Source organism: Hakea prostrata, chromosome 2 (assembly GCF_041222555.1).
Source record: "Hakea prostrata isolate BN-2017 chromosome 2, UWA_Hpros_2, whole genome shotgun sequence".
NCBI lineage: Eukaryota > Viridiplantae > Streptophyta > Magnoliopsida > Proteales > Proteaceae > Hakea > Hakea prostrata.
The window spans coordinates 46,339,131-46,363,579 of record NC_142601.1 but is presented as its reverse complement, the minus strand read 5'-3'; the positions used below and the strand labels follow the sequence as shown (position 1 = coordinate 46,363,579).

Genomic DNA, 24,449 nt, shown 5'->3' with positions numbered 1-24,449 from the left:
ATGGGATCAGCTTTAGGCACATAAACCATCATCATCGTCTCATCATCACACATGGAGCTCTCTCCTAGAAGTGGTATGGAAAGGTCTATGGAAAGCTCCAGTCATGCCAAAGATAAAATTTTCAATCTCTCTTCTTGGATGTCTCAAGTTCTATCGATCCAGCCTTGCACTAGATCAGAAGCTCGGTTTAAGGTGGCTTTGGGTTTCAATGTTTGCTGGGGATTATGGCTAGCACGAAATGATTACATATTTCAAAGACATCAGTGGAATCTGGTTCAGGTGGGCCTCTGTGCACTTAAATCTACAACCGAATTTCTAGAGGCCTACATCGTAGTCAGCACAAGAGGTTTGGACACAGATGAAAGATTTTCTAATGGGCCCATCTCCTGGAATCCTCCCCCAAGCCCCTATGTAAGCTCAATACAGATGCATCATTTAAAGCTCATAATGGAGTTGTAGGGCTGAATCCGGATCTTCTTCCCGTCGGGGGAGCACAGAGTGCTCTCCCATGGCTTCCTGACCACAAAAACTAGTGGGTCCCACTGGTGAATTTTTTTTTCATTTTTTCCAAAAAGTGTTTTTCACCGTGGGTCCCATTGGTTTTTGTGGTCAGGAAGCGTCGGGTCGCTGATCCGGACTCTGTAGGGCTTGGGTTTATACTTAGAGATTCCGAGAGTTTACCCATTTTCGTTGTCTTGGAGCGTGATGTTGCCAGGCTAGTTTTGATGGTTGAAGCACTAGCAATGCGATTTGGACTACTATACACTCTAGTAGAAGGTGTGAATTGTGTATGTGGAGTCAGATTCATTGGGCTTGATCTAGTTACTTCAAACAACATAATACAGCTCCAGCTCATGATATCCATGCTATTATCTCGGACATTAGCCATTTGAGTTCAAGTTTTTTGGATTGTAAGTTTTTCTATGTTCCTAGGAGGTCTAATGGTGTCGTAGACCAACTAGCAAGGAGGGCCTAGTCTGTGGTAGGAACAACCGAATGACCTTTATCCACTCCTTGGTTACAGGATTTGTTGTCCCCTGTTTCCTTGACTTAGCCGCATTTTAGTGAAAGCTTTACTACCAAAAATAGAAATGCAGTCATTGAATTAAAAAAAAAAAAAAATCTACTTGTCATTTTGAGGGATTAAATGTTTTATTTATGAGCAAATTGCACTAGCACCCCAAAATGGAGGCCTTAAAGCACTGACACCCTGCCAACGCAAAGCTATTCTAATGGTGAAACAAACATCTCTTAGTGAAGAGGTTGTGGCTTCGACTCTTGTTGAGGCATATTAATATCTCCATCCCTCGGCTTAATGAAAAGCTCATTTGTACAAAAAAAATAAAGAAAAAGCATTGATACCCCACTTTATGTTTAAAAAGCACATAGACCCAAAAATTGAATTTTCATTACATATATTTGTCAAAATTTTCATTGAAAACAATTAAATTACTTTTTATTTAAAAAAATACTCCTATAATAAACAGTGCCTAACAAATTTTCGAGTGATAAATTGGACAAATATATTCAATGAAATTCAATTTTGGGATTTCCGTTCTTTAACATAAAGTGGGTATCAGTGCTTCAAGGCATTTATTTTAGGGTGCAAGTGCAATTTTTTATTTATTTAGGGTAATTTTCATCTGGACCCCCTGAGGTTTGCTCTATGTCATTTTTAGTCCAAAATGACTGAGACTTTGCATCTGCCTCCCCTGTAGTATAGGAAAAGTCAATTTAAGGAGAGATTATCATTTTATGACCAATTTGCCCTTTTTTTAATTAAAAATTTTTAAACATAATCTCCATGTTTATTTTCTTTTTATTTTCGGTTTTACCATCGCTATGTTTATTACGGGGGAAGTACCCTTGGCCCTAAAAAATCTTGATCTTTCCCTCTCGTGTGCCGTGTTTGCAAGGGGTCCTTGTACCCTAAAAATTCTTGATCTTTCCTTAAAAATCTTGATCTTTCCCCCGTGTGCGGCCGCTCTTTCCCTCGTTCGGCCGCGTTCGCGGGGGTCACTTATACCCTATTCTTGATCTTTCCCTCGTGTAGAGGCCGCGTTTGCTCGTGATTGGTTAGAAATTCATGGTTTCCCCTTATTCTCATCTCTCATTCTCTTCCTCTCCATCGATGGTGAAAAGCAAAGGTTCCATGCAATTGCCCAGGCTTTTGGGTCGTTCAACAGAACAACTAATCGACAAGGGCATAAAGTATTAGCCAACACAACATGTAAATCCCGAAGCCATTAACTCGCTCAAATAATTGTCCATTGATTACAAAGGCGTTAGAAAATCTTCAACGGTAAGTTGAGTTCTTTTGGGTTTCTCTTTCCTTTTTCTAATTAGTTTGCTTCCAGTTTGCTAGTTATAACTCAAATGGGGAATATGCTGTTTTTTCAGGCCCATACAGGAAGATGCATTTGAAGCTTGGAATTTCCACGGAAAATGCGTTTGAATCCTGAAGCACGACTACTATTGAAGAAATTTTAAAAAAAGGGAATTTCTTCGATCTGGATTCTCAAGTTTTTAAATTATTCTTCGATCTGAATCCTCAAGTTTTTAAATTATGTAAAAATTCAGATTAAAAAAAATAAAGGGCAAATTTGTCATAAAAGTGATACTTTGTCCTTATTGACTTTTTCATAGTACGGGGAGGTAGTGCAAGTCTTAATTTTTTGGACTAAAATTACATGCCAAACCTCGGGGTCCGGGTGAAAATTACCCATTTATTTATTTATTTTTGATAGGAGGGATTAAATATTTCTAACCGTAGACTTCCAATTTCCAACTACCCATTTGGAGTGTTGTGGCTACTCACCTCCTGGAGATGGTTCAGTGTTAATGAGGTGTGGAAGGACAGCTGAGGTTGTCGGCTTAGCATCATGTTAGTATCAGCACCCATCTTCCATTCGCTTATTAAGAACAAATCCTTGAGCTCTCATAGCAAGATTTTCCTTCTTCATAGCTTCAACCTGCTTTGGAAAATCTCAAAGTGCAGGCAATGACGCCTACCGGAATCTTAGCCACGCTGTTCCTCATTGTGTCTCTTTACTGTGGAATTGACCCTTTCAAGCACAGCGCTATCTCTGACTTCCCAGATTTTGAGGCTCACAAGATCGATACGCCTCCATGGTCTCAGCTCCCCACCGACAAAGACACTGAAAATCTCTTACAAAGATCAGAGATTAGGTTCTTGAATCAGGTCCAAGGTCCGGAAAGCATCGCTTTTGACCCTCTCGGTCGTGGCCCTTACACTGGAGTAGCTGACGGCCGGATTATTTTCTGGAACGGCGAATCTTGGACTGATTTTGCTTATACTTCTCCAAACAGGTGAGCTGAGTTCAGTGTCTTTCTTTTCTTGCTTTTGATTTGAATCTAGCTGAAACCTGCCTGAAGAATAAAACTGAACTCCTAGTATAAAGATAGGGAAAAATGCCATGGCTATGAAGTACTGCTAGAAATTGGCTCATGATTTTTCTCTCTTCTTTTTTAGATTGCTTTGTCTTGTGTAGTATGGATATTACTTTGTCGATGTATTTACATGTACCAACTAGTTCACGAACCAACTTCTTTATAGGCCAGACTTTGACTTTCCTTCAGAATGGATGATCTAATCTGATATTTGAATTAACATTTTCATTTCATCTTGTTTGGTTTATTTTTAATAAAATCTAGTTTTATATTAAGTTTCAAAATTCTTTTTTTTCTTCTTCTTTTTATGTTGTTGTTGTTTATTTTGCTTGCTATGTAATTCTGTGGGACTGATGAGTTAAGGTAATGGTAATTAGGCCCTTCATAGCCTTGATCATGGGTGGCAACGTGGGCTATGAATATTAAGTAGAATTGATATGAGAGTCCTAATGACCATGGCCTTGATCATAGGTGATTAGGTGGGTTAATTTATCAGATGGAATTTATTCCGATTCAAGGCATGGGTTACGATTGACCCTAAATTCATAATGGCACCTTTATGACAACTCATGGTCATTACCATGAGTGAGGCTAAGGCAATTGAATGGATTTAATTCCAATTCATATCCATGGGGTTCATTTTGCATTAGTGGAGAGGTGGATCAATGTAATTGATTATTCACTAGGAGGGGGTCGGTGAAAGTAACTAATTCTCCATTAGTGGGGAGGTGAACAAGGTAATTGATTGTTCACCTAGTGGGAGAGGTAGATCAAGATAACTGATTGGCTCAATTCATTATCATAAGGAACTCAATGAGTGCAATGTTTGGTCATGGGCCTATTTATACCCAATCTCATTCTATACATATAACATACAAAAAACACACACACTTATTGCATACTTGTGCACTCACTTTCTCGCAAAAAGGTTTCATCTCTTTCTTCAAGTTCTTTTTTAGTGTTTTGGCTATAACTTTTGGTTCTGTGGAGGTATTAGAAGAATTGCTTCATCTTCTAGTGCAGGTTGTTTTATCTTAGAGGTGGTGATCTGGAACAACCTTGGCTGTAGGGTGCATTAATTACCTTAAAGGCTGCATTGAATATGTGACTTAACCTCATCTAAGTTGGTGGTTTGCTTGGTTACAACATCAAGATTTTCAAATTCCCATATTGCAACTCTCTTTCATATATTTTGTAAGAAATTTTAATGCAGTTACCGAACACATCTTTTTTACACTTCACGAAGTCAGTGGTTTGGATGTTTTATATGTTCTTGTTATAAGTTGTCTTTGAATTTGCAATGCATATAAGTATTCTTTGGCTGAAGCAATCTACTTTAAATGTCTTAGCTGTCTCTGTGTGCATACGGAATTCAACTTAATTGGAAGTTGATCTAATCTGACTTCGAAACATAACATGTTGGCTTTCCAAAATATGGTTTCTAGGTTTGAGCCCCGTTGGTGAGTTTCTATCTCTGTTGGTATTCCCCAAACCCTGTATAACAACAACAGCATAAACAACAATAGAGCCTTCTACCAAATAAATGGGGTCAGACAGAATTTGGTTCCCACATTGGATTGTTTCTGGAAATCAGACCTCCATTTCCTCGAGAATCTATGGATGAAATAGCAAGTTTTCATCTGGATTGGTTTGGTTTCTCCATAGATCTCACAACACAGTCTAATGTTGTTCTCACAGTGAAATTTGTTAAATTGCTTGATGCATTCTTTGAACCACCCAGTTCATTGTTTTTAACTAACGAAAACTCAGAAACATGTTTCGTTTTTATTAATATTTCTTGTTAGTTGATGCTTGCTAGGCTTTTGTTCCTTAATGTTCTTCACTGTCTAAACTCTGTGATTTCCTATCTACAATCTTTGTGTAGGTCAGAAATATGTAGCACAAAGCCATCACCTTTGAGTTACTTGAAAAATGAGCACATATGCGGTCGGCCTTTGGGTCTTCGATTTGACAAGAAAACAGGGGAACTGTTTATTGCAGATGCGTATCTTGGGTTGATGAAAGTGGGGCCAGAAGGTGGGTTGGCAACATCACTTGCAACCGAGGCAGAAGGGGTGCCATTAAGATTCACAAATGACTTGGACATTGATTATGAGGGAAATATTTATTTTACGGACAGTAGCACCAAATTCCAGAGGAGGTATGTGGTTTCCACAATGAACCTATTTGTCGATTCGAATAGTTTAGCCATTGTGTTATTGCTACATTGACTGTTGAAACTTTGAAAGTGATTGCTGTCCTTGCCAAACAACAAGAGGCAAAATTTCAGCTTCTCCAGGATTTGAGAAAAATGGGATTTTAGTCCTGATAGGATCCCTTTGACCTTATTGGTCATTGATATGCCACCTATTTATTTACTAAAACCCAGAAACCTTTAGTGAACGTAGGAGATTTACTAGATTATTGTGTTCTCCAAAAAAGACTAGTTTAGAAAATCCTAGTTCAGAAACATGCAGACTGTATGAGGTAGTTTTGTCTTTGTCTGTCTAAGCACTACTTACTGAATCCAAACTGCTTTTCAGTCCATGTGATAGGTATTGTATTGAATTTGCTTCTTCTAGACTAGTCTGAGAACTATCCTGTTGATCACAATCCATTGCTTTTATTGGGGCATATGGTTTCTTCGTGACTGATCGTCGCAATGATCATAATTATCTTATAATGCTTCTTCAATTGGCATTGAAAACATGTATAGAATTAGAAATGATCCAAGCTTGCACCCTCAAATTTCAAATTGTTCTGAACAATTTCATGCTTGTTTTGGTAGAATAGGTTCCAGTTTTCATATTTTGTTGCACATTATATTTTTTCCTAACTGAACTTGTATTTCTTTTCTGACCGTTAGAAAAATAGTAGTCTTTTCAGTGTTTTTGGTAGACTAGAAAATAGAAAATACTTTGCCCTTCACTTAATTTTTTTTTTCATTTGTTTCACTTGGATAGTTCATTTGATTTCAAAATGGACTCTTGGGCTTTTGGAGTCCTTGCTTATGTAGTTCTTTTTGATCCACTGGAAACCCTTTGTTTCATCATTTTGATTTTTGGACGTCAGCTGCTTGTGGAATTAACTTATGGCTTTACAACTCCAGTTTTTCTCTTCAGACCCGTAAGTACTTTGTTAGGTTGCTTTCATCCATCATAATGGTGGGTTGAAGTTTGTTTTCTACTGGATGGTATGTATATCAACTGTACTAAAACTACCTGGTTCCTATGATTGGACTATGGAGAGTTGAAGAGGTGCTCTGTGTTGCTTTTCTTTGTGTATGGATTCTACAAGAATGTTCTGTGCCTGTAAGCTTTTTGTCCATGCAAAAGTTATAAAATGTCAGCATTAAGTTTCTGTTGGATCATTTATATCCATGCCAATGTTCTGACGTGCTGGCTTATTGTAGGAACTTCATTCAGCTTGTTTTTTCTGCGGAGGATAGTGGGAGGGTTTTGAAGTATGACCCAATTACAAAGGAAACTACTGTTCTTGTTCGTAGCCTTCAATTTCCAAATGGTTTGTCTTTGAGCAAAGATGGGTCTTTCTTCATCTTTTGTGAAAGCTCCCCTGGCAGGTAATTTGTGCTGCATACAACAAGTTGCATCTTACGGTTGTCATTTCTCCAAACTATCTGGTTGTTCCAGAGCAACGTGAGAAAAGAGTTGCTAGATCCATTGGGTTGCTAATCTTCTTTGTTTTCCTTTTCTTTTAAGAACCTCCGCGGGGGGGGGGTTGGTTTGGTTTGTTAACTCCTCAAAGAAGGCCACCGGCACAAATCTACTAATAGAATCCTAGAGTTCCTTGTCTTCCTGCTTGATTACTGTTGATTTCGTGTCATGACATTTTAGATTGATTTTGTGTATTTTTTCAATTGGATTGAAAAAATTTATCTGTTTCAATTCTTATTTCTGCTTAGGTTGATGAGATACTGGCTCAAAGGTGAAAAAGCAGGGACGTCAGAGTTATTTGCAATATTGCCTGGATACCCAGACAATGTGCGAACCAATGAGAATAATGAATTCTGGGTAGCACTTAACTGCCGTCGTTCCTTCTACAATCATATCAATGGCCTCTACCCTAAACTCAGGAAAGCATTGCTCAAGCTTCCTATTCCAGTCAAGTATCAGTTTTTGGCAACCATCGGAGGTTTGCCACATGCAGCTGTTGTCAAATACAGCCCTGATGGGAAACTTGTGCAGATATTGGAGGACAGTCAAGGAAAGGTAGTGAAAGCAGTTAGTGAAGTCGAGGAGAAGGATGGAAAACTCTGGATGGGGAGTGTCCTTATGCCATTTGTTGCAGTTTACCAGTTGGGATGAGGTAATTGAGTCTGCTCAACCAGCCTAAGATTTGATGACTGGATCATGATGTAGCCTCCCCTGCATGATCTTTCCAATTTTTTTCCTGAACATAGGAGATAGAACTATAATCACCAGGGAACATTCACACAAAACTCATCACAACAATCCAGTTGTCACAGCTATTAGTCCTACCAAATGAGGTTAGACTGAGATGAAACTTGGTTCAGATCGATCTCCCTCTATATGTTAGTCATGTGCAACATAAACTTGTAATTTTTTCTTTGTGGAAATCTGTCTTGTCATCATCAAATCAGCCGCTAAGATTGGAGGTCCATAGGCTCAAGGGATGGAAGGTTTGGAGGATCGGAGGTTCAAACCCAAGACCTCCTTGGTCTTAATGCCTCTATATAGGAGGCTGCAACAACCATGCTAGAAACACATCCACACATCCACCTTGTTGGTAAATTACATGAGCTAATAATAAGAAAAAATGTCTTTCCTGACGCACAAGGCTCCTGTGTTTATGTTTAGTAGTATTTGGTGAAGATCAAATTACATAGCTTAATTTACCCCTATTTTGGAAAGGTTGTTTTCAATTTATGACGCAGTACAATAAAACCAAGTGCAAAGCCCACAGCCCATAATATTGGGCATGAAGCCTACCAGAGCTCAAGTGAAGAATCCTAGTTGTTGGTTTCACAACATATCTCAAGTGTTTTTTCGGAGAAGTTGTGATCTTGAAATACTATCCTCACACCTTTCTACCATACATTCAGGAGGGGAGAAGATAGAGTTCATCTCTCTGTGCTGACAAGGTGAATCCACCTTAAATACGTGATGGAACAGTGAGAAGGTAGTGTTATCTCCTTCGCCCGAGGGTAAAGGAACCTAACTCCTTTCCAAGATGGTGCAGTTCTTGGGACGGTTTTCCTAATGGACTGATGAAATCGAGGACCGGGACCAATCTGCTAATACTTCAAAATAGCATCACAGTCCAGTCAAAAACATAGTCAAACTCGAGTTATCCTGCCAAGCTGCCTTAACTTGAATGTGTTAGATATGTAAATTCATGCCACTCGGAAATGAACCCTAGGTCATGTTTGGATTAATGTTGGGGAATTTACAGTGAAGAACCACATTCTGGATAAGGGTCAGCAACATAAATCTGATAAGGATCTTTGTAGAGAGCAAGCAAGACCTGATGTGTCATATTGATCCATCGGTGAAAAAAAAACCAAAAGTTTTCCAGATGACAAGTAGAAATCTCACTTCAAAGTGTAATAATCCTTACTGGATTTATAACTTGGGAAACAAACTGAGGAAAAACGTAACTTGGATGGTTCAGAAGCTAAATCAATCCATCGGAAATTCAGATTCTAATATGGTCATGCAAAGCCAATCTATTGGTCATGTTCTTCAAAACTGCGTGGTGATGATCATATTGAGCGGTTCACTCACAAAACGTTTCACCCAATTAACACTGGCTTTGTTTTTCTTTTGAATCTCAGTCATTGATAAACCAAAGAATACATTCACATTTATTAGTGACAAGATCCTCTCAAGCATTGGGTATTAGAGATACAATTGGCAATAGGCATATATATAGACTCGATACAACCTTGTTTTCCTGATGCTATACCTATAAGATGTGGATTTTCATTTCAAGGTTACATCATCTTCTTATCGACCAGACCCTTAGTCTGTTTCCTGCTTTGGAATTTATCAAAACTAAAATACCAAAAGATTAAGGACCTGCTTTGATAACTTATTGAAAACCGGTTTTGGGTGTTTCTTATTTCAAGGAACAAAAAAATTAATCGAAAAACGTTTGATAAAATTGTTTTGTTTCTAGTGATTATTGCAACATAAATTGAAAGTTATGAAAATTTCTGCTTTGAGAAGCATTTGTTATTCAGCATCTTCTCTATCTTGGGTGCAAATATTGGGTGGGTCGTTATGTTTTAGTGAAATAGTTTTATAGAAGGGTATTTATGGAGTTTGGCATCCTAAACATAATAAGAAACCTGCAAAAACTTGTTCATATTGCTATAAATTTTTTCTATTTGTTGTTTATTCAACCCTAATGGTAAGGATCATTTGATTCGTCATCTTCTCTATCTTCGGTGCCTAAAGTTCTTCTTCATCTTCTCTATCTGTGGTTACTATGATAAAATGCTTACTAGAAACAAATTTTATCAAACACCTATAAAAGTATTCCTGCTTCACTAGTTAATATGTGCCAGTGAAGGAAAGTGTTTGATATATTAACTTTCGAAATAAAAATTAAAATCAAATTTCTCAATAACAAAACTAATTTAGGATCATCAAACGTGTGATGAATTACTTAGTTGCTGGGTTTTCTACTTAGTGTTGTAAATCATCGTTGTAAGAGAACTGTGTTGGGTCCGATCCATTACAAATGTGGGGCCCATGTTTTTAAATGGGTGTCAAAAGCAAATAGGGTTTGAACAGCTATAGTAGTCACACAAAGGAGAGTGAAAAGAAAAGGCGTAGAAACAGTGAGAGAGAGCAGAACGGGAAAGGAAGAAAGTGAGGTTCTTCCTAGTTTTCTCCAGCGAATCCGATGGTGAAACGTTGCCGGATGAGTTGAAATTTGAAAGGAATGGTCGTGACACCTAGCTCTTCATATCCAACGGTCAGAATATCATTCTACCATAGTTCACGGGAAGCCTCTATGGTGACTTTTCTCCATTCTCTCTGATTTCTATTTCTTTGATGATGTGATTGTGACTTTGTGTTCCTCTAGTGTTATCTAGAGATGGAATGTTGATTGTATGCCCATTATTATTATCATTTGGGGATAGTGGAAGTTTGGGTGGACTTCGATAATGGTCCCATGATTTTTTCCTTGCGGGTTTTTTTCACGTTAAAAATTCTTGTGTTTATTGTGGTTTGTTTGTTGAATGCTTGATCCATTATAATTGTGTTTGTTACTTTAATTTACACTAGCATATTGTTTGGCCTCCCATCAAAGTGATATCAGAGCTTAGTTGGTAGTTGTGTAAATTAAAATGGAAAGCTACCTCAAGTACTATGGTTAAGCTAAATGGATCAAATTGGTTGATTTGAAAGCCTATGATGGAAGATCTCTTATTTTGTAGAATTTATATGAACCTGTTGAAGGTGACATTAATCGACCATCATATATATCTGAAGCTAAGTGGACCAATTAAATAAGAAAACTATTGGCATGATCCGACGTTGGACATTAATGTTTTCCATCATGTTGCAAATAAGACATCGGCGGAAGATCTTTGGAAGAAGTTAGCGAGTCTCTATGAGAGGAAGACAGTTGGGAATAAAGCCTTTTTGATGAGAAAGCTTGTTAATATGAAGTTGAAAGAAAATACTTCAGTTATTGAGCACTTGAATGAATATCAGCATAGTGAATCAATTGAGCCCAATGAGGTTGAAGCTTGAAGATGAGTTGCAAGCTTTATTATTATTGAGTTCCTTATCAGATTCTTGGGAGACTTTGGTTGTATTAGTTAGCAATTCTATTCCAGAGGGTAAACTATCAATGAGCATGGTTACCAATGTATTATGAATGAAGAGACAAGAATGAAGTCTATGGGTTCAAATGATACACAAGCACTTGTCACAAAGAATAGGGGGAGGAACAAAGACAAGTTTAACAAAGGTCGTGATAAAGCCAAGAGTCGTGGTAAATCAAAAGATAGATCAAAATCTAGAGAAAAATTCAGGTATTACCATTGTGGCAAAGAGGGACATATGAAAAGAAAATTGCAGAATTTGGAAAAGAGAACAAAATGGAGAGAGCAGTTAGAAGAAAGATGATGATAATAGCACTGCTTCTATAGCATCTAATGAGGCTTCAGTTCTTCTTCCTTTTTGGTGAGGATTAGTGTTTGCATCTGTCACATCATCAGGTTGAGTAGATTATTGACACAAGAGCTTCTTAGCATGCTATTAGGGAATCCTTCACTAGACACAAAGCAGGAGATATTAGAACTATGAAGATGGGGAACACTAGTGCTTGCAATATTGTGGGTATTGGTGATGTTTGTATAGTGACAAACATGGGCTACACACTCACTTTGGAAGATGTACGGTATGTTCTTGATTTGCGTCTCAATTTGATCTCGGGGTTTGCCTTGGATAGAAAAGGATTTGAGAGTACCTTCGATTATGAAAGATGGAAGCTCACCAAGGGGTCATTGGTGGTTGCTAGAGGAGATGTTTGTTGCTCTTTGTACAAGACAAGAGTGAAAATATGTGAAGGTGGATTGAATGCAATAGACGATGATTCCTTACTTGATCTATGGCATAGGAGACTGGGTCATATGAGTGATAAGGGGCTGCAGGTTCTAGAAAAGAAGTCTTTGATTCCTCTTGCCAAATGTATGTTTTTAAATCCTTGTGATTATTGTTTATTTGGTAAACAACATAGAGTTTCATTTCAAAAGCATCATGGTAGGAAATCAAATTTATTATAATTGGTACATTCTGATATTTGTGGTCCATTTGAGGTTCCATCATTAGGAGGTAATAGATATTTTATTACTTCCATTGATGATGCATCACGAAAGGTGTGGTTGTTTTTGTTGAAATCCAAAGACTAGGCATTCCGTTATTTTCAGCAGTTCCATGTCATGACCGAAAGAGAAACAGGAAAACTTATGAAATGTATCCGCATTGATAATGGAGGAGAATACACATCAAAAGAGTTCAAGAGCTATTGTTCTAGGTATGGCATCAGACATGAGAAAACAGTTCCTGAAACCCCTCAACACAATGGGGGGGGTAGCAGAGAGATACAACTGGACCATTGTTGAGAAAGTGAGATGCATGTTGAAGATGACTATGTTGCCAAAACCATTTTGGGGAGAAGCAGCCTGCACTGCTTGTTATCCGATGAACAGGTTTCCATCAGCTCCTTTAGAATCTGATATTCTAGAAAGGGTGTGGAGAGGGAATGATGTTTCTTACTCTCATTTGAAGGTGTTTGGTTGCAAGACATTTGCACATATACCAAAGGAGCAAAGATCAAAGCTTGATGACAAGGCGGTTCCTTGCTTATTCTTGGGATATGAAAATGAAGAGTTTGGATACAGATTATGGGATCCCAGAAAGAAGAAGACTTAAAAGTAGAGATGTAATATTTTGTGAAGTTGAAAATATTACACACTTTGAGAAGTTAGAGAAGCCTATTCATGTTAAGAATGTTATGTTTGATCCCACATCTATTCCAGGAGGAGAACCTACTCATAAAGAATAGGTTGATTTTAATGATCCAGAGATTGTCACAAATGATTTATATGGATCATGAGGATATTGAGCAGAGGGAGCAACCCCCACAAGAGAGCATATACCAACACAAAAATATCCCGGTTCTGAGTATATTCTTCTTATTGATGAGGGGGAGCCCGAAAGCTTTCAGGAAGCAGTGATCCACAATGATAAAATTAGTTGGATGAAAGCTATGCAAGAAGAGATGAGTTCCTTACATAAGAACCATAATTTTGAGTTGGTAAAACTTCCTAAAGGCAGAAAAACATAGAAAAACAAATGGGTATACAAGATAAAGAGAGATGCATCTGGGAAGCTAGTGAAGCACAAGGCTCGTTTAGTGGTGAAAGGGTTTGGACAGAAGAAGGGCATTGATTGTGATGAGATCTTCTCTCCAGTTGTAAAATTGTCATCCATTCGAGTCATTTTGGGTTTAGTAGCTAGCATGGATCTTGAGCTTGAGCAGTTAGATGTGAAAACTGCATGCATTTCTTCATGGTGACTTAAATGAAGAAATTTATACGATGCAACTAGGAGGGTTTGAAGTCAAAGGGAGGGAGTACTTAGTATGCAAGTTAAAGAAGAGTCTTTATGGACTAAAGCAGGCACCAACGCAGTGGTACAAGAAGTTTGACTCACTTGTGGTGGCTATTGGGTATAAGAGGACTCAAGCAGATCATTGTGTATACTTTCAAAAATTTCCAAATGGTAAGTTCATTGTTCTTCTCCTTTATGTTGATGACATGTTGATCATTGAACAAGATATAGATCTTATTAAGAAGTTGAAAGAACAATTGTTCAAGTCCTTTGACATAAAGAACTTAGGGCCAGCCAGACAAATATTGGGCATGCAGATTGTTCGTGATAGAAAGGCTAGGAAGTTATGGTTGTCACAAGAAAAATATGTTGAACGGGTGTTTAATAGGTTCAACATGCAGGGTGCTAAGCTCTGTAAGCACGCCTCTTGCCAGTCACTTTAAATTGAGTAAGCAGTCATGTTCATCTATCAGTCAAGAAAGAGAAGCAATGCCATGTATTCTTTACTCATCTGCAGTTGGTAGTCTTATGTATGTCATGGTTTACACTAGACCAGATATTGCACAGGCAGTTAGTGTTGTGAGCAAGTTTCTTGATAATCCAGGGAGAGATCATTGGGAAGCTGTGAAATTGGTCTTTAGATATTTGAGAGGAAGTTCTAAATTGTGTTTATATTTTGGAGGTTGGATTCGTTTGGAAGGTAGATGATCCGACATGGCGGGTGACCTTGATTGTAGAAAGTCAACTTTTAGGAATTTGTTTACTTTTGCAGGGGGAGCTGTCTCTTGGCAGTCCAAATTACAAAAATGTGTGGCTTTGTCTACAAATGAGGCAGAATATATCACCTCTGCAGAAGCAGGGAAAGAAATGTTGTGGTTGAAAAGATTTCTCCAAGAATTGGGTTTAAATCAAGACAAGTATGTGGTATACTGTGACAGTCAGAGTGCTATAGACTTGAGCAAGAGCTCTACATATCACTCTCGCACAAAGCACATTGATGTAAGATATCATTGGTTGCATGATGTGGTACAAGATGATTTGTTGAAAATTGTGAAAACTCACACAAATAGAATGCCTCTGATATGTTAACAAAGATTGTTATTCAAGAGAAGTTTGAGGTGTGCAAGGAGCTTGCACACATGGATTCCGAGTAATGAGTCAAGTTATGGTTTCCTCCCTCATGGGCACAGAGGGGGAGATTTGTTAGGTTCGGCCCATTACAAATGTGGGGCCCATGTTATTAAATGGGTGTCAAAAGCAAATAGGGTTTGAACAACTATAGTAGCCACTCAAAGGAGAGAGAAAAGAAAAAGTGCAGAAACAGTGAGAGAGTAGAAAGGGGAAAGGAAGAAAGTGGAGGTTCTTCTTGGTTTTCTTCGGCGAATCCGATGGTGAGACGTTGTCGAAATGAGCTGAAATTTGAAGGGAATTGTCATGACACTTAGCTCTTCATATCCAAAAGTCAGAATATCATTTAACCATAATTCACGGGAAGCCTTTCTGATGTCTCTTTGATTTCCATTTCTTCGATGATGTGGTTGTGACTTTGTGTTCATCTAGTGTTATCTAGAGATTGAATGTTGATTGTATGCCCATTATTATTATCATTTGGTGACAGTAAAATTTGGGTGGACTCCGATAACAATCCCGTGGTTTTTTCCCTTGTGGGTTTTTTCACGTTAAAAATTATTGTTTGTTGTGATTTGTTTGTTGAATGTTTGATCCATTACAATTGTATTTGTTACTTTAATTTACACTAGCATATTGTTTGGCCTCCCATCAAATTGTATTTGTGCTTGTCCCATGTCCTCCAAGATCTTTAGTAATGGCGGTCATGTGCATTGAAGTGGCTAGGCTTGGCCTTTCGAGCTTGGTATTACTTGGTTAATTTGTTTGTAGTTAGTCCAGATTTTTTTGACGCTTCAATGCTTCATCCCTTGTGTATGTCTTTTGTAACCCATACACCATTCCTTGAAGTACCGGTTGGAGCAAATCCTTCTCTTCAATTCTTCCCCATGCAATTAAGTCAATTGTGCCCTTGTCTAATGTTCACTTCCATTTGGATTTTTCTTGCACAAATTGCATTAACGTCATTCATAGCGTCATTTATGTGCCTAACTGATAGTTGAGGTTGTCTACTTGTCTTGCATGTACAAGTCTTAGCACTTGGTGAGGCTGAAGAAATATCATTTCTCCCCTCAGTAGGTGGTGAATCCTGTAGCTGTAATGACTATTGTAGAACATAATCCATCACACGTTTTGGGTTAGCTTCTTTCTTATTGAAAACGACCTCATTGCATGCTAGCATAGCAAGTAATTATTATTAGAGTTAAAAAAAAAATCCATGTGAGTGTAGATTTATCAGACCCAGAAAAAGCCAAGAACGAAGAGCATAAATTTAGGAAGTTATTGTGGGTTGAATTCTCCACTCTCAAGCCTATCGGTATAGCAGCTCAGATTCTTCTGCTCCATTCAAAACCCATAAATACATGCCATATTGACTCTTTACTGCTTCAGCATAAAATATAATCAGGCTGAATTGGTGTCCATTGTGCAATGAACGCCTTGACAGGAATACCTTAAGGATCAAATCGACATTGTGCTGACGATTTCTGGTTCGATAAGTGATAAGTGATGCCTTCTATTTTGATTTATTCGATTTTTCAAATCCGTGAGAAAGCAAGGCCGGTAAGCAAGGATGAGAATGGAGAAACAGAAGAAAACAAAGAGAGAAGAGTGACAAAAAAATATTTGGAATTGAAAATATCATTGATGTTGTCTCCTACGGAAAGGTAAGTTGGGTTTTGATTTCTTTTCTCTCTCTTTTCATATCAATCAATCGATCGATGTGAGAGACAAGACAGTTGAACTTTTCTTGAATGCCGTGACCACCAAACTAACTCTTTCTGACTTTTCATATCTGGCTCTCTCAAATTTATAAAACACACACACAGTAACAGTAGTCTCCACCAGAAAACAATGGAACACAGATTTGACGTTTCAGATTCTGTAAGCTAGCGTCTTTCCCATTCCAAAATCTTCAGTCACCGATTTGTCCAACCAACCAACATTTCTTTCTGTTCAACCCTATCCCTTCACGTACGACCAATGGAAGATCCATGCACTACTTCTGATGAATCCAGATGGTTGGATTAATTGGAACCTCAAGCCTTGGAATTTTATGAAAACTGTAACTTCGTAGATTTCTTTGCAAATTTAAACGCATTAAACATTGGGTTCCGTTTCTACTGACTCGAGTGAGGAGTACTGCTGCAGCACCAATTCTGTCTCTCTAATCATCGGAGCCATCAAATTCTTATTTATTTATATTTTGTAACTACATTATCTGCTACCCAAGTTTGTGGAAAAATCAGCATTCTTTTCACCTAATTCTTGAAGTTAACTGATGAATTTAAGGTACATCTCTCTTTCTCTCTCACACACAGTTGTTGGGTTCTGGGTTAATGCTTCTTTTTTGAAAAGGAGTTGGGGTTTACAAAGCTAAAGAAGAAACTTGAGTTAAATACTCATTGATTCCAAGATAATGGTAAGATGACATGGTAAGAGTGAAGGATTTAGAAATCTACTTTCACTTCTCTTCGTTTATGGTTACATGGAAGCTTTGCAAGTGGATAGACAAAGATTCACAACCCCTTTTAAGGGAAGAAGCCATATAAATAGCATAAATACCAGCCTTAGTAAGTAAGTGGCCATTCTTTAGCAATATTGATGTCATTACATTCAATGGAGGAAAGTGAATGCCTTAATTGTCACTCATGCTTTGATATCAGATTAAGAGTCAATTATGAAAAGATACATTTGCTTGCAGTTTCAGATTATAAGTGTTTTAATACATGTTTAACGGGCTATCTAATGATTTATCTAGAACTCAAAATCTTCTTTTGATTGTCCTTATCTTATTCTCAATAATTTTTAGGTTGGATATAAAAAAAGGTTTTTAAAAATATTTAAAAACAGTAGGATTTAAACAGATGATTTTTAACTTAATGGTCTTGAGTCTTGTAATTGTTCCTTTTTTGCATTTTCTTAATACCAATGATCTTTTAAACACCCCAAAAAAAACAACAAAAAAGAAAAAAGAAATTAAATATGATAAAATAAGCAACACAAATCATGGAAGGATTCAGCACATTTCCTACACTTAAGAGGCTGATGAAACTAACTGTCAAAAGTTCAGTAATGACTTAGTAAAACATTATTGATTATTATCAATAGAAACCTTGGGTCTTTTCAGCTCCTTCATTGCCATATGCTTCATCAATGTTTATTTGCTTGTTTCCATCAACTGCTAGCCCAAAGTGAATATGAGGAAAATGAGCCCACTGCAGATCAACCAGGATTAAATGGCTTTCTTCACAGAGACAATAAACTGCTCAAAAATCTCACAATGTACAAGTGCAAACAAGGATCTCAAAGAAGGAATAGAAACCAGTAATATTGCTCCAGATTAGAGTTAATCATCAAGAGGAAATGAATCTTAAGGGTTTAGTTGGGATGAATGATTCCCTTGTGAAAAAAGTTATATTTCATAAAATACAGGAAAATACGACAACAATATGGTAAATGCAAGACAAGAGAACGATAGTGAAGATGAGAACTAGGAGGCTAGAATGCTCTTTACTTTTACCAACTATACGAAGAATATTATTTGTCACATTGGAGAAATCAAATGAAATATTTTGAGATTTTTGTTTTGGTTAGGGGGGGGGGGGGGTTGTTATAACTTATAATACAAATATTTTAAATCACTAGACGTGCCTCATGAGTCATGGCACAAGAAAAACTGAAGATAATTCACTATATGATGCATGATTCAAGTCTTACAAGACTAAGCAAGTGGTGTTGGGTTTGGGTGTCTTATATTCTGAGGTCTATATAATTATAGTTTGGCTGCATTTGTAATTAGATAAGATTTTTGGATCAATTACTTGTATATAATTATAAGAAGATTAGAGTTTTAGGTTTCCCTCTAAATAGTCTTTGTGAGATAACCTAGATAAATCAATCCTTGCATGTATAGTTCATCATGGAGATCCATACCTGGAGAGGATGGGGGGCAAGCAAAGGGGCAAGCAAAGGGGCTAGCACTTTGTGAGGTGTGAGAGTGGTGAGGTTCTTAGGATTATTGAAACTTCTTTTTCTCTGGTGGATGTAGACAGTTTTGCCGAAGCACATTAAATTCCTCGTGCTTGTGTGAGTGTGTTTTTGCTTGTGTTCTTTTATGTGGTTATGCATCCGTCCCCAACACTTGGAAGGCCAAGGGAAGCTCCTAGGATTGCTACCCAACAGCTAAGGCTACTGCCTAATAGGACAATAGTTTTATTTATTTATTTTTGTTTTGTTTTCAAATAGTTCCTAGGTTAATTCAATGGCTAGAATTGTAATTCTGCCCACTTTGAGGGCATAAACCATCCCTTATAATTTAGGGCAAATTACATATAAACCTCCTGTGTTTGTAATCAATTACATCTACTATCCTTAGAAAAAATCAATTATAGATGCCTCTCCTATTGTTAAGAATTGAAAGCTCTAAATGGGGAGATCTGCTGAAGCAGTAAGAGGGCCTGTAATTGATTTTTTCCAGAGGTAATAGATGTGATTGATTGCAAATACAGGGGGTCTATATGTAATTTTCCCTATAATTTGATTTTTAGTTATAAGCAAAAAAATTAACTTTTAGTCATAAGGTGACCAACAGCTTAAGTGTGGAGATCCTCTCCACTCAACTTGCCCGTGCCGCCATCATCCTGCACTCACAAAGGCTTAATACAGGCAGGCCCCAGTTAACACAAACAGACCCTGTGTCAGGCCTTATGAGAGTGTGGGAGGATGGGGGCACAGGCAGGTTGGGTGCAGAGGATCTGGATTCATAACTTAAAGATCCTAATGAATGTACAGGTCTGACTGAAATACTTAATAGTAACAGTATTTCTACTTCGTAGAGTACAGCTGGGAGCCCAAATCAGATTTGGATCTCAACCTTTTCTGTATGCATAAATTCCTCCATGAAAAGAAAGGCACCTATTGACTATATGAATGATGGATTTTTTTCTTTTGAGCATATATCCCCTTGTGTTTTGCTATTGTGACTTTGACTTTGTTCAATTTGGTTTGTGAAGGTCCAATACTGACATGCACCTAAAGTTCCAAGGTGAGATCAAACCTAGACTCTTGCTGTGGCAGAAAGGACAACCTGCAACACCGTCACTCTAATCTGAATCAAGCACCTCAAAGGCTCTCACCCAGGTATCTGGTAGCCTACCTAGCTCGTTCTTCCCTTTGGCATTCCCTCTTATTTTCTGTTTAGGAAGCCGGGATCACCTAATCGATCTTGGTTTGATCCATTCTCTCCACACTACATCAAGAAACTTCATCACCAGCTATGCTTTTTCCCTTCATATTCATATTGCAGCCATCATGTCACCACTATAACCAGTGCACTACCTTCAGCTGAAACCTAGATTTGCCCTTTCCTTGAGAAAGAGACTTGTCTCCCTCCAAAATCAAGGACATCATATTTACCCCCCAAACCTAATGAAACTTGGTGATCGAGCAAGACCTAGACAGTCAGCTCTTGACTTGATCCAAGTTTCATCACACTTCCACATCATTAACACTATATAAGTTAACTAGAGAAACTTATCACACTCCCTCTTATCCTTCCTATGTATCAAAGTTTATTTTTCAACTTGGAAAACTTGTTTGGTTGCAACTTGCTGGTAGGGTACCTTGAAATTTACCTATCCACGAAATTTATGTCACACACCTAATATTTATGATAGACAATAGTTCTCTTTTCATTGTGTATACTTGATGGACATTATCACTTTCATATTGTAGGAGTGGTAGATTGGCTTTAATTGTTTTCTGAACATATACGGGGAAGATTTTTTTTTTTTTTGGGAAACATCTTGGGGTTGAAACTCTGTATGTAATTAAAGAACCTAATCCATATGTAAATTATATATTTCCATGAGAAGGAGATGAAGAAGAAGAAGAAACTCACATTTTTTGCTGCCGTGCTAAATGCTTCTCTGTGGCTAATGTCAGGATTGCTAGCCTTTATCCTTTGGATCTCTTCCCTGTGAAAGAAAATTCAAAAAACCGAGAACACACACTAGCTGTTTGACTTAAACTTTAAAGAAGACAAGAGGTAAAAAAAAAATGCATCTCTTAAATCCTTGCCAACTCAAGCGAATTAGAGGTAAAATGCATCTCTTAAATTTTTGTACTAATGATGGAAAATTCATACACATATAGAACACAGACTCACTTGATAAATTTGTTGTATGCAGATGGAACTCGTTGCCTCTTCTCTGGTGCTGCTTATTCATGTCAGTAATGAACTTTGATTAGTTCCGATGGTAATTAAAAGTTACAAACACAACATAAAATTTATATTATTTGAAGTCTTGAGTGTAAATGATATTTTCTGATGATGAACCCAACAAGAAATTAAGGTGGCACAACCGAGGAATATCCCTCCTTCTCTTGCATGATAATTCACATTGGAAGAGAGGTGGTTCCCAGAATCATTGATCTCCCCCACCAACCCCGAAACCGCAAAAAAAGAAAAAGAAAAAAAAGAAAAAAATAATAATACACAGCAGAGACACAAACACACAACCTGGGGAGGCCACAGATCTTGTTTCTTCTGCAGATGTTCCACAGTGGGAACGGCATCATGTAGTATAAGAATGTCTTGGTAGGTCTACAGTTATGGAACCAAACTGATGCCACCCACTCACCACAAGGGGCAGGTTGTTGATATTAATACTCCAAGCTGAGAGAGAGAGAGAGAGAGAGAGAGAGAGAGAGAGAGAGAGAGAGAGAGAGAGAGAGAGAGAGAGAGAGAGAGAGAGAGAGCTTACGGGGTATTGGGACCATTTGAGATTGTTGACTCTCCGCAGAGTCTTGTGTAGAGACATTGTTGCCTTGGGAAGAAGATCCACCTTCTTTACTGGAATCTTCAGAGCTCACACCATGATTCTGAAACTTTTCTCCACCAAGAAATCATGTTATTTGGCAATAGAGAATGAATATGAAGGGAGAAAACAAACACTACTTACTTAACTCAGAAGCTAGAGCAAGAAGGGAACGAGAGCTGTAATTGGAAAAACAAAAAACCGCGATCCTTCTATTAAGTTTTAAAATGGCATTTGATACCTGGGGATCCTGAGGTGGAGTTGACGGCAACAAAGCTCCCATGTTCACAGACAACAAATTAGAACAAAACCCGCATCTCACTGTCACAACATTAGACAAACTGTTGCTTGGAACGCTAACCTGAAAATTAAAAATCAAAGAACAAGAATGGGAGAGCCTTAAATATATGTATAGATTATATTGCTTTCATTTCATGGCCAAGAATCTAAAATTAGGAAACACGTCTGCAATGGGAAACCTAATCAAAGTCAATCCCAGTCTCTACGGCTCCAGAAATAAAAGCATGAAACAAAATGTAACCAATCAGCCATGTTTTCACTGTACGAAATATCATAGAAGTAAAGTATATAAGTATTGTTATTATTTTTCCCGGAGTAGAAATCATACATGCTTTGAACTTTGTGGCAATACTTCAGGAAAACTGTCTGGTGTGATATTTTTATCAGGCCTTGCACACCACCACCAACTCCCCCCTTTTCAACCCAAAAAGGAAAAAAGAATTATTTGATAAAATCCATAAAAAAATTTAAGTAAACCTAATGTAATCTGCTACTACGGGAAGAACTATCAGAAACAAGGAGAGAGAGAAGATCTATAAAGAGTCCTCCTCCTCCATTTTCTCTGCTATTAACAGTCTTACTCACTTCACTATTGATACGTCTTTCGGTGGACCTGACTTTTATCATTTCTATCAGACACCCAAAAGAAGAGTTTGGGGGAAGAAAGAGAGAGGTAAAGAGGGAAATGAAATCTAGTGGCAGGGAGAGGGAAGAGAGAGAGTGTCTGATAAGGACGTGACCGGAACGGAAACCACCGAAAGCCATAATCACAGTCTCACAGCTCTTGTGTGGACTGTAGAAATGCCAATATGCAGAGAGAAAGAGAAAGAGACCAAATAATAAAGGATGAGTAGATCTCCTGATCTTCTTGCAGTCTGAAAGCACAGTGCTGGCTGGCTAGCTTTCAAAAAGAAGTATAAGAGATAAAAGCTTTGAAAGGGTTTGTTAAAAGAGGCTTGTTATGATGAAAAGAGCTTGTAAAAAGAAGGAAAAGTCTTGTGCCCCAAATAATATTTCTCCATTTTTTTGTCAAAATTAAACATGCTAGCTCGTCCATATGATGTTGATGAACATTGGAAACCCAGCACCAAACAGGAAATAAAAAATATCTACTGTCTTCCCGCTCTCCTCAACCAAAAGAAAAATGAAAATGACACAATGGATTGATATGAAACTTCAATGGTGGAGCAGGAATGTGCAGTTTTTCTGACTAATCCAGAAGACTAGACTGGAAAGATAAATAATATTGTCAAAAACATGCTTAAGTTCCAAAAAAGAAAAGTTAAATAATAGTATCAACGGCAGCAACAATTGACTTGGGAATTGAAAAGCTCCATTTCTTGACTGACATCTGGGATCGAAACTCTAAAAACTAACCCTAGCCAGGATTCCTTGCTGAATTCTTTGCTGATCTACATGCAGAAGAACCTCATGATCAGTGGTCATGCCAGCTCTTGGGTCATGAAATATAGGGGTTTGAATTATCCTCTGGCAAGACTGCTTATCAGGAAAATTCAAGGAAAAAATATAAAACAAAAGGGGCACCCATTGAATCAGCCAACTCATATGGGTTCCAAATGTTAAAACTTAAAAGCCTACAATTTCTCGATCGAGATTCTGTACATTCCTGTAGACTTAAGAGATCAAAATGATTTGGCAGAAGAGCATATCAAATTAAGTGATCAAATGAAACTTCCATATTCTAAATTTCAATTTATAACAGTTGAATGAAGGAAAACACAATAACAAAAAGCATAAAATACCACGTTAACATGGTAGAGGTTTCAAGGAAAACTTGAGTGAAATATATAGGATTTGAACTAAAATTTCAGGAGATGGATATGCTTTCTTTTTTGTAGTTTTGTTATTTACATTTTTAGAATTAACTAATAGACTTTGATCCATATAAGGACTCCATATGGAAATCAGAGCCAGATTTGAAAGAGAAATTAAAAAGGGTTTTAAGTAACTCGAATTAGAGTTGAATTTATTCTACACATATTAAGAAAGGTCTTTTAAGGAGAAGAGGAGATAAAACTAGAAAAGCAAGAAAGAGTTATCAGTAGAATACCGCTAAAACGGTGTTGCAGAAGTTGCAGTGGACGTAACATACTTGTTCAGATGAGACGTCGAGTGACATTTTTCGTTTTGGGGATTTGAAGACCGTCAGGCTCAAGTCAGTTGTCTAGAAAAAGAAAGAAAGAAAGAAAAACTAAAAAGAATTGAAGATCCAAAACTCGCAAGAAGAAGAAGAACAAAAGTATGACAAGAGAGACCAGGGAAAAGAAGGGTAGAGAAAGCTTTTTCTGTAGTAGGAGAGGGAAAAAGGTTGGTAGTAGATGGATTTTCTTTTAGGGACTCTGGGAGAGAGTAATGTGTACAATCTATATAGTATGTTCTAGTGGCAACAAAGATAGAGATGGGAATGATCGTCTCAAGGATATTACATGAAAGCCCATCACATGATTATCTATTGAATTGTATATTATGCCCTATGGAATGGAATTGGAATTAAAGTTATGAACACGCTACAGTAGTACTGGTCTTCTGAGGTGGCAAAAAAAAGTGGGTTTTTTTTTTTTTTGGATTGGCAGTTAGTGGGTTTGTTGGGGTTGGGAGGGCAGGGGGAAGAGAGAGAGAGAGAGAGAAAGATGTATCATGAGAGAGATGTACTATG

General features: G+C 37.6%; 2 protein-coding genes across 5 annotated transcripts; one reads left to right on the top strand and one right to left on the bottom strand.

Moving 5' to 3' along the window:
- Nucleotides 1-2,803: 2,803 nt before the first annotated feature.
- Nucleotides 2,804-8,810, top strand: LOC149024493 (protein STRICTOSIDINE SYNTHASE-LIKE 3-like). The gene is made up of 4 exons (XM_089144724.1): nt 2,804-3,330; nt 5,297-5,572; nt 6,824-6,991; nt 7,334-8,810. The coding sequence occupies exons 1-4, from the start codon at nt 3,002-3,004 to the stop codon at nt 7,734-7,736; spliced, it is 1,176 nt and encodes a 391-aa protein (XP_089000850.1). The 5' UTR covers nt 2,804-3,001; the 3' UTR covers nt 7,737-8,810.
- An 8,809-nt stretch (nt 8,811-17,619) lies between these two features.
- LOC149024492 (axial regulator YABBY 5-like) lies at nt 17,620-24,141 on the bottom strand. Of its 4 annotated transcripts, none has more exons than XM_089144720.1 (6): nt 23,844-24,141; nt 21,714-21,833; nt 21,419-21,542; nt 20,821-20,872; nt 20,554-20,629; nt 17,620-17,869 (listed from the first exon to the last, which is right to left on the bottom strand). In XM_089144720.1, exons 1-6 carry the CDS (start codon nt 23,910-23,912, stop codon nt 17,756-17,758), a joined length of 555 nt encoding a protein of 184 aa, XP_089000846.1. In that variant the 5' UTR covers nt 23,913-24,141; the 3' UTR covers nt 17,620-17,755. The 4 variants fall into 4 exon arrangements, with proteins under 4 accessions (XP_089000846.1, XP_089000848.1, XP_089000849.1 ...); XM_089144722.1 differs by having other exon boundaries at nt 21,419-21,536; XM_089144723.1 differs by having other exon boundaries at nt 23,886-24,141.
- Nucleotides 24,142-24,449: the final 308 nt, after the last annotated feature.

Excerpts from the sequence above, each read along its gene's own strand:
- LOC149024492 (XM_089144720.1), bottom strand. The coding sequence starts at position 23,912 with ATGTCACTCGACGTCTCATCTGAACAAGTATGTTACGTCCACTGCAAC. Across the intron at positions 20,873-21,418 it reads TCAAATGGTCCCAATACCCC|CAGCACCAGAGAAGAGGCAA; the intron begins GTAAGCTCTCTC and ends GACATGAATAAG. Across the intron at positions 17,870-20,553 it reads TTAGCACGGCAGCAAAAAAT|TGGGCTCATTTTCCTCATAT; the intron begins GTGAGTTTCTTC and ends GTTGATCTGCAG.
- LOC149024493 (XM_089144724.1), top strand. The coding sequence starts at position 3,002 with ATGACGCCTACCGGAATCTTAGCCACGCTGTTCCTCATTGTGTCTCTT. Across the intron at positions 5,573-6,823 it reads AGCACCAAATTCCAGAGGAG|GAACTTCATTCAGCTTGTTT; the intron begins GTATGTGGTTTC and ends GGCTTATTGTAG. Across the intron at positions 6,992-7,333 it reads TGTGAAAGCTCCCCTGGCAG|GTTGATGAGATACTGGCTCA; the intron begins GTAATTTGTGCT and ends ATTTCTGCTTAG.